This window comes from Salvelinus fontinalis, chromosome 13 (assembly GCF_029448725.1).
Source record: "Salvelinus fontinalis isolate EN_2023a chromosome 13, ASM2944872v1, whole genome shotgun sequence".
Taxonomy (NCBI): domain Eukaryota; kingdom Metazoa; phylum Chordata; class Actinopteri; order Salmoniformes; family Salmonidae; genus Salvelinus; species Salvelinus fontinalis.
Genome location: NC_074677.1, coordinates 20,995,508 through 21,011,657, shown reverse-complemented (window position 1 = coordinate 21,011,657; position 16,150 = coordinate 20,995,508). Strand labels below are relative to the sequence as shown.

General features: G+C 41.8%; 1 protein-coding gene across 1 annotated transcript in view; it reads right to left on the bottom strand.

The window, feature by feature from the left end:
• Positions 1 to 2,213: 2,213 nt before the first annotated feature.
• The window catches only part of LOC129868234 (BTB/POZ domain-containing protein KCTD16-like), a 76,049-nt gene continuing 62,112 nt past the window's right edge, over positions 2,214 to 16,150 (bottom strand). Inside the window, exon 2 of the mRNA XM_055942029.1 lies at positions 2,214 to 9,406. Within this exon, the coding sequence (XP_055798004.1) occupies positions 8,949 to 9,406 (458 nt within the window). The 3' untranslated portion in view covers positions 2,214 to 8,948. The remainder of the gene's footprint in view (positions 9,407 to 16,150) is intronic.

Below are 16,150 nucleotides of genomic sequence, written 5' to 3'. Positions count from 1 at the left end.
GACTCCACAACTCTCGGAAGTTCAAAGACATTCAAAGTTCTTTCATAGAAGCCGCTCCTCCATAGGTCTAATTCTGTGGACCTAATTTAGATAATGCATGTCATAGCAAGATGCCCAGTGCTTCAAGCCTCCTCCCCCTCTCTCGCTTTCTCTCCACCCGCAAAATTTCTGTCGCATCTCTCGCCCTACACTTCTCTGTCCAATGCATATACAGTTGAAGTCGGAAGTTTACATACACTTAGGTTCGAGTCATTAAAACTCGTTTTTCAACCACTTCACAAATTTCTTGTTAAACTATAGTTTTGGCAAGTCGGTTAGGACATTTACTTGTCATGCACAAAGTAGTTGTTCCAACAATTGTTTACAGACATATTATTTCACTTACAATTCACTGTATCACAATTCCAGTGGGTCAGAAGTTTACATACACTAAGTTGACTGTGCCTTTAAATAGTTAGGAAAATTCCAGAAAATTATGTCATGGCTTTAGAAGCTTCTGATAGGCTAATTGACATCATTTGAGTCAATTGGAGGTGTACCTGTGGATGTATTTTAAGGCCTACCTTCAAACGCAGTGCCTCTTTGCTTGACATCATGGGAAAATCAAAAGAAATCAGGCAAAAAAGTTGAAGATTTCCACAAGTCTGGTTCATACTTGTGAGCAATTTCCAAATGCCTGAAGGTACCACGTAGATCTGTACAAACAATAGTACTTAAGTTTAAACACCATGGGACCACACAGCCGTCATACCGCTCAGGAAGGAGTCGCGTTCTGCCTCCTAGAGATGAACGTACTTTGGTGCGAAAAGTGAAAATCAATCCCAAAACAACAGCAAAGGAACTTCTGAAGATGCTGAAGGAAACAGGTACAAAAGTATCTATAGCCACCGTAAAATGAGTCCTATATCGACATAACCTGAAAGGCCACTGCTCCAAAACCACCATAAAAAAGCCAGACTACGGTTTGCAACTGCATATGGGGACAAAGATTGTACTTTTTGGAGAAATGTCCTCTGGTCTGATTAAACAAAAATAGAACTGTTTGGCCATAATGACCATCGTTATCTTTGGAGGAAAAAGGGGGAGCCTTTGCAAGCCGAAGAACACCATCCCAACCGCGAAGCACAGGGGTGGCAGCCTCATGTAATGGGGGTGCTTTGCTGCAGGAGGGTCTGGTGCACTTCACAAAATAGATGGGGAAGGAAAATTATGTGGATATATTGAAGCAAAATCTCAAGACATCAGTCAGGAAGTTAAAGCTTGGTCGCAAATGGGTTTTCAAAATGGACAATGACCCCAAGCATACTTCCAAAGTTGTGGCAAAATGGCTTAAGGACAACAAAGTCAAGGTATTGGAGTAGCCATCGCAAGCCCTGACCTCAATCCTATAGAAAATTTGTGAGCAGAACTGAAAAAGCGTGTGCGAGCAAGGAGGCCTACAAACCTGACTCCGTTACACCACCTCTGTCAAGAGGAATTGGCCAAAATTCACCCAACTTATTGTGGGAATCTTGTGGAAGGCTACCCGAAACGTGACCCAAGTTAAACAATTTAAAGGCAATGCTACCAAATACTAATTGAGTGTATGTAAACTTCTGACCCACTGGGAATGTGATGAAATAAATAAAAGCAGAAATAAATAATTCTCTCTACTATTATTCTGACATTTCACATTCTTAAAATAAAGTGGTGATCCTAACTGACCTAAGACAGGGATTTTTTACTAGGATTAAATGTCAGGAATTGTGAAAAACTGAGTTTAAATGTATTTGGCTAAGGTGCATGTAAACTTCCGATTTCAACTGAAAACAACTATAGCTTACCCGCTCCATAGCAAGCTACTCAATCTGCACTTATTGGTGAAGTAATTGAATGTCGAGCTAAATGTAAAACAAATGTTGATTTCTGATTTCCGAGGTTTAAAAATGAACAGAGAGAAACAATAAAAACTGTTACTTTTTGTGGTTTCGAACCGGTTCAGAACTTTATTTTGCTGGTCGGGAACAGTGGAACGATACCAAAAAAGAATGGTTCTGTTCAGAATGAACCTATTGAAAACGTAGTTGGGTTCCAACTACTGACACCAACACATCTGACTGAACAGCAAACCCACTCTTGTTTTAACAGCTCTGCATTATATATATTTGAGGAAAAATGCATTGTACTGTAGTATATCTTTTCACAACTTGAGAAGAAATCCAACCAACAGGTCATTGTACAGAATGTTTTTTTATTTGATGTGAGTACATTTTCAAAATTCCTATTCTTGTATCTAAAGACATTTCAGGTGAAGTGGTACTGTCTTTAATTCATAACATTGTACACCTGTGGAGAAACATCAGCAGACACAATCCACGCTTTTGTCCTTATCTTTTTTTTGCAAGTATTTTTTTTGGTAATTATTTCAGTTTTCACGTGTTCACAATAACAGACTAAATTATCTTCAATAATTCTTATACCAACATGCGCACAATGTTTCGGACCTTTTTGTAATCAAAACAACACCAAACAATACTCTGTTTCTATGTGCTGGTCTGTCGGGCTGCTTCATTCTAATGTGGTTTTCTTTATGGATCACAGATTCATAAGGGCGTGTAATAAAAACTAAATGACAGGACTTGCATTCACTTAGAACAAGGGCTCTACCACTGGGTATAACTAGCTAGAACACAGTCTCAGACAGATCGCTCCAACTGAAATAGAAAATTGCATACTTTAATCTCCCTCTCTCTTGTAATATATGTTTTTGACGGTTAAACAGATCCATCCTCAATTGCATTAATTTCATAATTGATTCCTCAAACTGTGTAGGATAGAAATTTTTAAAATGGCAAGGTCTGAATATTCTTTTTGGGGGGTTTTGGGACTGAGAAGTGTCTATTTCTGATCATTAATTAATTATCAACTATATTCAAATACAATCCTCTCTGATGATTGATCTATGATTTTATTCATGTTACCATATAGTGTGCATTAAGTGAGTATGTACAGGTTTATCTTTTTCAAATACTTTCTTGTTAAGTACAATATAATTCACCCAACATTGTGCAAAAAAGCTCCAGTCTACATTTGAAGGCCACCGTGTGTCTTGTCATTCCACTATGCTCTTTTTCAGAACTTGTAAACTAGAGTACTTAGTAAGACTAATCTTTTTGAACTGGGTTTTAGTTTAATCTTTATTTAACTAGGCAAGTCAGTTAAGAACAAATTCTTATTTTCAATGACAGCCTCGGTACAGTGGGTTAACTGCCTTATTCAGGGGCAGAACGACAGATTTTTACCTTGTCAGCTCAGGGATTTGATCTTGCAACCTTTCAGTTACTAGTCCAACTCTCTAACCACTAGGTTACCTGCCGCCCAGTAAAGTGGAAAGTAAGGTGATGTAAGGTGATGGTAAACAATATGCAATCAACTTAAAGGAACATGATGTTTTTAAAAACACTAAACAAAAACTGCACTCAGGTCCTCACTGTCAGTTCAGTGACTCTGGTTGTAACCAACATGTGCAGTATTCAGATTGACAAACACACAAAGGAAATGATCCCATATTTACAGATCTGCAAAATGGGCAGCACTCACTTTTGCATCGCCATCGTATAATCATCTTTATTCAAGGTTTAACATGCTGAATAATCCTCTTTATAGGCTCTGCTGTTGTGGAAGTAACACAAAACCACCTTGCAGACTCTCCTCGAACAGGGCTACTCATGTGAGCCTACCAAGTGTGCTACGCTCACAGCATCATCAGTTACAGTATATCACAAACTGAGTGGTTTGAGGCCTGAATTCTGATTGGCTGAAATTGGTATGACAAAACATTTATTTTTACTGCTCTAATTACATTGGTAACCAGTTTACAATAGCAATAAGGCTCCTCAGGGGTTTGTGATATATGGCCACTATACCACAGCTAAGGGCTGTGTCCAGGCACTCTGCGTTGCGTCGTTCGTAAGAACAGCCCTCAGCCGTGGTCTATTGGCCATATACCACACCCCCTCGGGCCTTATTGCTTAATTCGACTATGCACAGGCCAGTGTGAGACACCTCCCACTATGATTCTACAGGTATAATGAAAAGAACAACATTAACGTCAGTCTACTGTATTATTCCGACTTTCATTCAGGTCTCAGGGATGAGAATGTTACAGCTTGTTGATGGATGTCATTATTTACATATAAAATATAGTACATTTTTGGGGTTACTTAGAATATGATATTTACAAGTGATAGGTTCTGTAGCTATCATTTTAAACAAATGCAACTGACAACAAAAAATACTTTGGAATAAAAAAAGTCCTTTGTAGCTCAGTTGATAAGACATGGTTCTTGTAACACCAGAGTAGTGGGTTTGATTCCTGGGACCACCCATACGTAAAATGTATGCACACATGACTGTAAGTTGCTTTGGATATAAGTGTCTGCTCAATGGCATATGTAAAATGGAATATGTTGATAGAAAATGAATCTAAATGGGGAAAACTACATTGTGTACAGTATTAACTTCCAGTCCTCTGTTTGTATAGAGATCTAAACCATACCTCTGTATCGTAGTCAAAATGCATGGATTGTTCATGTTATTTTTAAAGAAAACAAATATGTTTTTTATAGGAAGTCAACAACTATATTTTATATTTGTGCTGAGTAATTTAATTTTAATGTATAATTTCCATGATAGTGATTCTGGAAAATACATACAATGGGCAGTGCAGCGGCAACTACAAAGATCCTAACAAATAGAGACTGTTTTAGACCTAGAAAAATAAATATAAGATTGCATCAAATAAAGAAAAATTACTATTTCTGCTTATTGTCTTTGAACTATTTTGGTGTTATTTTAATCAGCCCATGTCTTTCATGAGATCTGAATCAATTATCACTATTGATCAGAATTGGGTTGAAATACTATTTCAAATATTTTAATTACTTTCCCATACATTTTAAGTAAGTATTCAGATATATTGTATTTGAAAAGACAAGTAATTGACCATTTTAATGTATTTGAAAATAGTATATGAAATACGTATTTGAAAATCCTCTTAAATACAATATGATTGACTATGTGGGTTTTTCAAATAACCAGTAAGGTACTCAAATAAAAGTACTGAAAATACTCAGAAAAATATTTGTATTACAAGGTACTCAAAGACACATCTAATTGAACCCAGGTCTGCTATTGATATCTGACAGTCAGATGTATGGAGTATTATTTTCAATGCAATTGTGCTTTGAAGATTTGATTGTATCGAAGACCTATATCTTTCAGTGTTTGATGAGCAGATGAATCGGTTTCATGATATTCATAACATCCCAGTTGTATATCCAAATCCTTTCACGTCATGACGCTTTAAAAACAGACAAAGCCATTTAATAAGCAATAAGCTAAAACTGTGAAGTCACTATGAAAAGTACAACATTCAGTAGCAATGCCTAGTGGAAATTATTGAAAGCTCAACAATTGATCATGCTGTTTAATTAAATATAGATATTTTTCAGGCTGAAGAAACAAGAGCATCGTCACCAGTTTGACCTTTGAATCCAGCGCTAGAGTGAAAGTATATCCAAAAGAGCGGTTCGGAGGAGAGTGACGAAGTGCCCAACAGCTCACCATCATCTTGTACATGTTGTTGATGTTGCACATCATAGTTCTGTTGTTCAGTTAGCGTTGAACGTTTTAGCGACTAGCTCTATAGAACTGAAGAGTACTGCAGCAGCAGTAAATAGACCATGCAGTCTGTATCTGTATCTCACGATAACAAAATAAGATTTGCAAAGTTTTTCCATATTGTATCAGTTATACTGTATGTAATATTACACAAAATAATTACATTATTATGGAAATTATTAGAAAATGTCTGTGCTTTGTCATTTTTAATTCTCTATTGCACATTATAAAAAGGAAATGCTCACATAACAAACGTGTGTTGTGACTAAATTTCAACATAATATTTAGATGTGGTATACAGTGAAAACAAGAGCAGCATGTCCTCATCAATGACCTACAAGCCTCATCAATTTCTGCAAGGATGTCCCCAACCATGTCTATTGCCCTCATCAATGTACCCCAGCACCTAATCATCAATATCTATTGACCACCATGCCAACAACTACGACAGAAACCATCAACCTGTCATGGGATGTTGAGCAATGCTATCCTGCCTATTCTTTTCTGCACTCAAGTCACACATCCATTGTTAAAATGAGCCCGTGTGTGTGTGTGTGTGTGTGTGTGTGTGTGTGTGTGTGTGTGTGTGTGTGTGTGTGTGTGTGTGTGTGTGTGTGTGTGTGTGTGTGTGTGTGTGTGTGTGTGTGTGTGTGTGTGTGTGTGTGTGTGTGTGTGTGTGTGTGTGTGTGTGTGTGTGTGTGTGTGTGTGTGTGGTAACACCTACGATAACTGTTAACCCCTTTGGGGAAAGCACCTTCACAGGACTCTCTTTTCAGTCCTGTTTCTTGTTTCATTTGACTTGTATCTCATTAAAACAAACTCCTCCTTCACAACCCCTTAAGGAACATCTTAATGTGTGTCCATTTCCATCTGAAAGCCGTTTTGATATATCTTTCGATGTTTTTCAAATTTGCCAACTGACTATGGCTGTATCCATTTTGGGAGGTTAGCCATCAGTTTGATACTTGGGGGAGTTTAAAGAATAGTGGTGAAAAAATCCCATACTTCCTCTGGAGTCTCCTGCGTTCCTGAAAGTGTTGAAATCGAACCAGCTATTCATCCTTCCCACTCTGGCAGCAGTTATTTTTAGAAAGAGCATTGTCGGGACAGCATGAATAATTTATCATTCTGATGCACATTTATCTTCGACCTCCGTGCCACCTGAATGCAGCTCCTGCACCAATAACACCATGGGGTCAAAACTCATCAATGTGTGTAACACAATCTCACGTACAGACCAATTGTGCTCTTTAGTGCTTTTAAAAGATTGTTGATAAAACTGTGCCATCAGATATATCCTTGGAGAGTAAGAGGAAGAAAGATGTCTTTTGTCCATTGTCATTATTTCATTGAGAACAGCCATCCAGAACCTAAAGCATAAGTTATACAGTAGACGCTCCGAGGCAGTGGTGAACACTTACATACATACATACATACATACATACATACATACATACATACATACATACATACATACATACATACATACATACATACATACATACAGTGCCTTCAGAAAGTATTCACGCCCCTTGACTTTTTCCAAATGTTGTTGTGTTACAGCCTGAATTTAAAATGGATTAAATGGACACAATACCTCATAATGTCAAAGTGGAATTATTATTACATGAAATGTCTCGAGTCAATAAGTTGAAATGTCTCGAGTCAATAAGTATTCAATCCCTTTGTTATGGCAAGCCTAAATAAACTCAGGAGTAAACATTTTGTATGGACTGTGTGCAATAATAGTGTTTAACATGATTTTTGAATGACTATCTCATCTCTGTACCCCACACACAGACTTATCTGTAAGGTCCCTTAGTTGAGCATTGAATTTCAAACACAGATTCAACCACATACACCAGGGAGGTTTTCCAATGCCTCGCAAAGAATGGCACCTATTGGTAAAAAAAGAGACATTGAATATCCCTTTGAGCATGGTGAAGTTATTAATTACACTTTGGATGGTGTATCAATACACCCAGTCACTACAAAGATACAGTCTCCTTCCTAACTCAGTTGCCAGAGAGGAAGGAAACTGCTCAGGGATTTCACCATGAGGCCAATGGTGACTTTAAAATAGTTAGAGTTTAATGGCTGTGAGAAAACTGAGGATGGATCAACAACATTGTAGTTACTCCACAAAAATAACTAAATGACCAATTGAAAAGAAGGAAGCCTGTACAGAATAAAAAAATATTACAAAACATGCATCATGTTTGCAATAAGGCACTAAAGTAAAACTGCAAAAAATGTGACAAAAAAAGTAACTTTTTGTCCTGAATACAAAGCATTATGTTTAGGGAAAATCCAACACAACACTGAGAACAATCACTGAGAACTACACTTAAGAGTTTTTCAGGATAAAAAAGAAACAGAATGGAGCTAAGCACAGGCAAGATCCTAGAGGAAAACCTGGTTCAGTCTGCTTTCCACCAGACACTGGGAGATGAATTCACCTTTCAACAGGACAATAGCATAAAGCACAAGGCCAAATCTACACTGGAGTTGCTTACCAAAAAGACAGTGAATGTTCTTGAGTCGCCGAGTTACAGTTTTGACTTAAATCGGCTTTAAAATCTATGGCAAGACTTGTCTAGCAATGATCAACAACCAACTTGAAAGAACTTGAAGAATTTTTAAAAGAAAAATGTGCAAATACTGCACAATCCAGGTGTGCAAAGCTCTTAGAGACTTACCCAGAAATAACAGCTTTAATCACTGCCAACGGTGATTCTAACATGTCCCGTGTGGCTCAGTTGGTAGAGCATGGCGCTTGCAACGCCAGGGTTGTGGGTTCAATTCCCACGGGGGACCAGGGTTCAATTCCCATGGGGGGACCAGGATGAATATGTATGAACTTTCCAATTTGTAAGTCGCTCTGGATAAGAGCGTCTGCTAAATGACTTAAATGTAAATGTAATGTAAATGTATTGAGTCAGAGGTGTGAATACTTATTTAAATTAGATATTTCTGTATTTTATTTTCAAAACATGTTTTCACTTTTTCATTATGGGGCATTGTGAGTAGATGGGTGGGAAAATCTATTTATTCCATTTTGAATTCAAGCTGTAACATAACATAATGTGGAATAAGTCAAGGGGTAAGAACACTTTCTGAAGGCACTGTTCATATATTAAAACATACGTGCAAACATACATACATACACACATACCATACATACAGTTACCTAAACAGTCATGGTTTTATGCTTGTCTCTTTGCCTCCTACAGCAGCTAGCCTGGCTCCGTCTCTGTGACTCCTACAGAAGTTGACCTGGCTCAGTCTCAGAGACGGTACTTTCTCAGCAGCTCCGCCTGCCACATGTACTTCCTCTCCGGGAAGCGTTCAGGGATCTTGATCTTACGAAAGTCCTGGATGCACTTCTCCAGCTCCTCCTCAATGGTCATCTTCTCCTTAGCTGGCCTCTTCTTACAGGTGCTGGTGTCTCGGGAGCTAGTGGTGAGCGTGCGGAGGAGATCACTCTTCCTGCGCTGTTCTGACTGCTGCAGCATCTGCACTGGGCCCTTCTTCAGCGGCCGGTCCAGGGTCTGGACATGGGAGTGGGACTGCCGGTTGACTGGCCCACAGATGACGGTGCCCTGGGGTGAGCTGGCCTCTGACTGGCTTTCAGAGCTGGAGGTGGAGAGGTCGTTGAAGGAGGTGCCGCTCTCGCCCTCTCCGTCACCCTTGTGGTTCTTGCAGCAGCAGTCGCAGGGTGGGGAGGACCACCGGGAGGTACCACCTGGAACACAGAGGGAAGAGACGGTGAGACAAGGTCTAGAAACAAAATACAACACAATAACAAGGTCAGTTTGGCGCTGGCAATATGCTGCTGTCACTGCATATGGCAAACCTTTGAGCATTACATTTTATCTAAATTGAGTCACCCAAAACATGGCTTGTCCTTGGACAAAGAAATGGACTCTAAACAAATAAACACACCAAAGAAGTGAAGTCATCTCTGACACAGAAGGAGAGGAATAATAAACAAAAAAAGGTCACAGAACAATGTTCCTTCCTGAATGACATGGTTGCTTTACATAAGAATCAAAGATCCAGACAATAGTTGTTGAAGTTTTAGTCACAATAAGTGGGTTGGAAAGTCTATAGACTGTTTATCTTGAATCTTCTTCAGATGTGTTTGAAGCAGACAGCACACTCACCAGCCCCAGACTCAACCGTGCACTGGTAACTTCCTTTGACACTTGGCTATTGTTTGCATGCAACTTTGTGTGTGTGGTTCAATTGTTCCCCAAAAAATGTAACTCAAAGGAAGTGATGTTATGTAACAAATTGCTGGTTGTATAGTAGAGCAGTGTTCTCAGCTGTAACGTTTAGGTAGCATATAAACCAAGACTTATTTATGTTTCATGGTTACCTCTTAAATAATTCAATAAAGAGGGAGCTATTGCCTATGAATTTATTTCCAATTTAGCAAGAAGAAGACATCGCCTCTTGAAACACAAGTTTTCTTTTCATCAAGTTAAATCCAACAGTTTCATTTTATGTACAGGACAGCATTTAACATCAATAAAAAAGTATGTACTGGCAAATATATAATTTGGCTTTTATTAATCTAAGCATCAACAGTGGTTTAAATTAGTTTACTTACTAGCATGACGAGAATCTATTTATACATCCTACATGTATTCATTTTATACCCCAGTCTTTCCACAAGACCCGTCATGAATCATTCACAGTAGGCTATAAATCTATATAGTAATTACGGTCATATAAATATGATCTTATTTGCAGTCAGATTTCAGGGAGCTCTGAAGTCGTTTTCCAACACTCACTGTCATCTAAGTATAACCCGTGCATAGCTGCACACAGTCGAGCGCTACCTCTGTGGAATAGGGCAGGCCATCACATCTTGTGACAGAAATGGAGCGAAACGCCCTCAGTCACAGCCACTCCGGCAGCCACACAAAAACTCCATGGCTGCCTGCCCTAAGGGCTCTGGTCGAAAGTAGTTCACTACATAGGGAATAGGGTACCATTTGGGATGCAGCCTGTAATTACCACTGACAGCACAACACATCTTTCCCTACTCAGTGGAGGACTGTGAATACTAGGCTGACATCTGACATGAGGGTTGGGTTCTTTCTATTGTGTTTATGTGCTGGGGAAGGCAACAGACATCTCTTGTCTTTATGTGCCAGAGAGGGAAGGCAACAGACATCTCTTGTGTTTATGTGCCAGAGAGGGAAGAACACAGACATCTCTTGTCTTTATGTGCCAGAGAGGGAAGGCAACAGACATCTCTTGTCTTTATGTGCCAGAGAGGGAAGGCAACAGACATCTCTTGTCTTTATGTGCCAGGGAGGGAAGGCAACAGACATCTCTTGTCTTTATGTGCCAGAGAGGGAAGGCAACAGACATCTCTTGTCTTTATGTGCCAGAGAGGGAAGGCAACAGACATCTCTTGTCTTTATGTGCCAGAGAGGGAAGGCAACAGACATCTCTTGTCTTTATGTGCCAGAGAGGGAAGGCAACAGACATCTCTTGTCTTTATGTGCCAGAGAGGGAAGGCAACAGACATCTCTTGTCTTTATGTGCCAGAGAGGGAAGAACACAGACATCTCTTGTCTTTATGTGCCAGAGAGGGAAGGCAACAGACATCTCTTGTCTTTATGTGCCAGAGAGGGAAGGCAACAGACATCTCTTGTGTTTATGTGCCAGGGAGGGAAGGCAACAGACATCTCTTGTGTTTATGTGCCAGGGAGGGAAGAACACAGACATCTCTTGTGTTTATGTGCCAGGGAGGGAAGAACACAGACATCTCTTGTGTTTATGTGCCAGAGAGGGAAGGCAACAGACATCTCTTGTCTTTATGTGCCAGGGAGGGAAGAACACAGACATCTCTTGTCTTTATGTGCCAGGGAGGGAAGAACACAGACATCTCTTGTCTTTATGTGCCAGAGAGGGAAGGCAACAGACATCTCTTGTCTTTATGTGCCAGGGAGGGAAGAACACAGACATCTCTTGTCTTTATGTGCCAGAGAGGGAAGGCAACAGACATCTCTTGTCTTTATGTGCCAGGGAGGGAAGAACACAGACATCTCTTGTCTTTATGTGCCAGGGAGGGAAGAACACAGACATCTCTTGTCTTTATGTGCCAGGGAGGGAAGGCAACAGACATCTCTTGTGTTTATGTGCCAGGGAGGGAAGAACACAGACATCTCTTGTGTTTATGTGCCAGAGAGGGAAGGCAACAGACATCTCTTGTGTTTATGTGCCAGGGAGGGAAGAACACAGACATCTCTTGTCTTTATGTGCCAGAGAGGGAAGGCAACAGACATCTCTTGTCTTTATGTGCCAGGGAGGGAAGGCAACAGACATCTCTTGTCTTTATGTGCCAGGGAGGGAAGAACACAGACATCTCTTGTCTTTATGTGCCAGAGAGGGAAGGCAACAGACATCTCTTGTCTTTATGTGCCAGGGAGGGAAGAACACAGACATCTCTTGTCTTTATGTGCCAGGGAGGGAAGAACACAGACATCTCTTGTCTTTATGTGCCAGGGAGGGAAGGCAAAGCCTTGAGACAATTGAGACATGAATTGTGTATGTGTGCCATTCAGAGCGTGAATGGGCAAGACAAAATATTTAAGCGCCTTTGTATGGTACTGGGACAGTATAGTACTGTAGTAGGTGCCAGGCACACCGGTTTAACGGTGTCAAGAACTGCAAGGCAGCTGGGTTTTTCACGCTCAATACTTCCTGTGTGTATCAAGAATGGTCCACCACCCAAAGGACATCCAGCCAACTTGACAAAACTGTGGGAAGCATTGGAGTCAACATGGGCCATCATCCCTGTGGAACACTTTTAACACCTTGTAGAGTCCATGCCCTGACAAACTGAGGCTGTTCTGAGGGCAACTTAATATTAGGAAAGTGTTCCTAATGTTTTGTACACTCAATGTATAAGCTAGTCAGCAACATATACTGTATGCCGTGGGAGATGGGAGGATGGGTTGTCACATGAGACGTGGGCCAGAGTCTCTCTCTCTGTGTCAATCCATACCTCCCATGTTGTAAGCCACACCTGTGGCTGGCATCACTCTTTCCCCTGGCACTGGCACCACACCATCACCTGCCCAGGCAGGGTAGAACATGCTATGTTCAGAGCCCTGCTTGGTCCAAGGCTGTGGGGCTGTGGGAATAGAGGCTGTGAGGCTGTGGGATTAAAGACTGTGGGAATAGAGGCTGTGGGGCTGTGGGAATAGAGACTCTGGGGCTGTGGGAATAGAGGCAGTGAGGCTGTGGGAATAGAGGCTGTGGGGCTGTGGGAATAGAGGATGTGGGGCTGTGGGAACAGAGTTTGTGGAGCTGTGGGAATAGAGGCTATGGAGCAGTGGGGCTGTGGGAATAGAGGCTGTGGGGCTGTGGGAATAGAGGCTGTGAGGCTGTGGGAATAGAGGATGTGGAGCTGTGGGGCTGTGGGAATAGAGGCTGTGGGGCTGTGGGAATAGAGACTGTGGAGCTGTGTGGCTTTGGGAATAGAGGATGTGGAGCTGTGGGGCTGTTGGAATAGAGGCTGTGGGGCTGTGGGAATAGAGACTGTGGAGCTGTGTGGCTTTGGGAATAGAGGATGTGGGGCTGTGGGAATAGAGGCTGTGGAGCTGTGGGGCTGTGGGAATAGAGGATGTGGTGGGAGCTGGTTCATGTGATCTCATGTGTTCTCTCTGACTAGAGGCTGTGGGAATAGAGGCTGTGAAGCTGTGGTGCTGTGGGGCTCCACAGGCCGTGGGAATAGAGGCTGTGGTGCTGTGGGAATAGAGGCTGTGGGGCTGTGGGAATACAGACTCTGGAGCTGTGGGGCTTTGGGAATAGAGGATGTGGGGCTGTGGAAATAGAGGCTGTGGTGGGAGCTGGTTCATGTGATCTCCTGTGTTCTCTCTGACTCTGGTACGGGAGGTCTGAGGCTATCGTTGTCCATCCCCAGCCCACATGCTCCCTCCCTCTCTGATAGACTTCCTACGCCCTGAGCTATTGATCTCATATCTCAGAGGGGACCTCTGCCGTCTCAGTTATCAGAGCCCACAAAGGGAGCTGCCTCTCCTCCTCAGACAGCCACCTCCCTCCTCCTCCTCCCCCTCCATCACACAGCTCCCCTCCCTGCTTGGCACTAAGCGTCCCTATCAATCTGCCTGCTCCTCCAGCATGCCTACCCGCGCTGCTCTGCTCTGCGTGCCACGCATCTTTCTCCCCTCTGTCTCTCCGTCCACCCATCCATCTTCAGGCCCCTCTGTCTCTCCATCCACATATCCCTCTCTCCCCTCTGTCCCTCCATCCACTCATTCATCTTCAGGCCGCTCTCCAACCGTATCAGTTAATCAGCGGCTCGGTGGAGGTGTGCAGACAATTGCCCCCTGATTGATTTCTGTCAAAAAGCGCCCTGATGTGCCCAGGGTATTCACGGAAGACAAAATCATCTCTGTTGAACAAAAGCAAATAACTCCTCTCATTGTAATTTGTTTCAGTTTGGCACGTGAAAGCGACTGTATTCCTTGCTTGAAAGGAAGACAATGTATTCCTTGCTTGAAATAGTGAGTGAGGCTAGATTTGCAGAGTAAAGGCAGGACAGATGTAGGATCTTAATTTGAGCCAGTTTGCTACAGCAGGAAAATAATCCTGCAGCAGCATGAAATGTGAATTATTATGTGGATTATAATTCATGGACACAGGGATGCTGGCCCATGTTGTCTCCAATGTACCCTATAGTTGTGTCAAGTTGGCTGGATGTTCTTTGGATGGGGGACCATTCTTGATACACACAGGAAACTGTTGAAAGTGAAAAACCAAGCAGCATTGCAGTTATTGACACACTCAAACCGGTGAGCCTGGCACCTACTACTGTAGGGCAGCCCAGTCCCAGAAGTAACTCTTCTTATCAACTGTACGCAAGAATTTCATTGTGTTGTCTTGGGAATTCAGCCTTCTCTGTGTTGATCTTGCCAAACCCCATTGTTACACCTCTGAGAAGCATAGATTCCATCCTGATGATATCTGATTGGAGGTTAACTTTACATGTACAGTAATATTATTGGTCAACAACTCAGATGCTTATTAAAGGGTTCAAGATTCATTGTTCTTTCTCTTATGTGTTCCTGACCTGCTGTGGTGAGATACTCTCTTTCCTTCTCCACCTGTGGCAACAGGTCGCAAATCTTGCTGCTGTGACGGCACGCTGTGGTATTTCACCCAATAGATATTTGAGTTGATTTAAAAAATATATTTGTGGGTCTGTGTAATCTGAGGGAAATATGTGTCTCTAATATGGTCATACATTTGGCAGGAGGTTAGGAAGTGCAGCTCAGTTTCCACCTCATTTTGTGGGCAGTGTGCACATAGCCTGTCTTCTCTTGAGAGCCAGTTCTGCCTACGGCGGCTTCTCTCAATAGCAAGGCTTTGCTCACTGAGTCTGTACATAGTCAAAGCTTTCCTTAATTGTGGGTCAGTCAGTGTTCAGGTATTCTGCCACTGTGTACTCTCTGTTTAGGGACGAATAGCATTCCAGTTTGCTCTGTTTTTGGTAAATTATTTCCAATGTGTCAAGTAATTATCTTTTTGTTTTCTTGGTTAGTCTAATTGTGTTGCTGTTCTGGGGCTCTGTGGAGTCAGTTTGTGTTCGTGAACAGAGCCCCAGGACCAGCTTGCTTAGGGGACTCTTCTCTGGGTTAATTTCTCTGTAGGTGACAGCTTTGTTACGGAATGTTCGGGAATCGCTTCCTTTTTGGTAGTTGTTGAACTTAACGGCTCTTTTCTGGATTTTGATAATTAGGAAGTATCAGACTAATTCTGCTCTGTGTTTTTCTGCATGCAGAGCCTCAATTTGGTGTTTGTCCATTTTGTGAATTCTTGGTTGGTGAGTGGACCCCAGACCTCACAGCCATAAGGGGGAATTGGTTCTATAACTGATTCAAGTCTTTTTAGCCAGATGCTAATTGGTATGATGAATTTTATGTACCTTTTGATGGTGTAGAAGGCCCTTCTTGCCTTGTCTGTCAGATCGTTCACAGCTTTGTGGTGCTGATGTTTAGGTTGAAGTAGGCATAGTTTTTTTGTGTGCTCTAGGGCAACGGTGTCTAGATGGAATTTGTATTTGTGGTCCTGGCAACTCTGACCTTTTTGGAACACCATTATTTTTGTCTTACTGTGATTTACTGTCAGGTCCCAGGTCTTACAGAATCTGTGCAGAAGATCTAGGTGCTGCTGTAGGCCCTCCTTGGTTGGGGATAGAAGCACCAGATCATCAACAAACAGTAGACATATGACTTCAGATTCTAGTCGGGTGAGGCCGGGCGCTGCAGACTGTTCTAGTGCCCTTGCCAATTATTTTATATATATGTTGAAGAGGGTGGGGCTCAGCTGCATCCCCACCCCACAGCCCTGTGGTAAAAAAAATGGTGTTTTATTTTGTTCAATTTTCACTGCACACTTGTTTGTGTTCATGGATTTTATAATGTTGTATGATTTCCCCTCA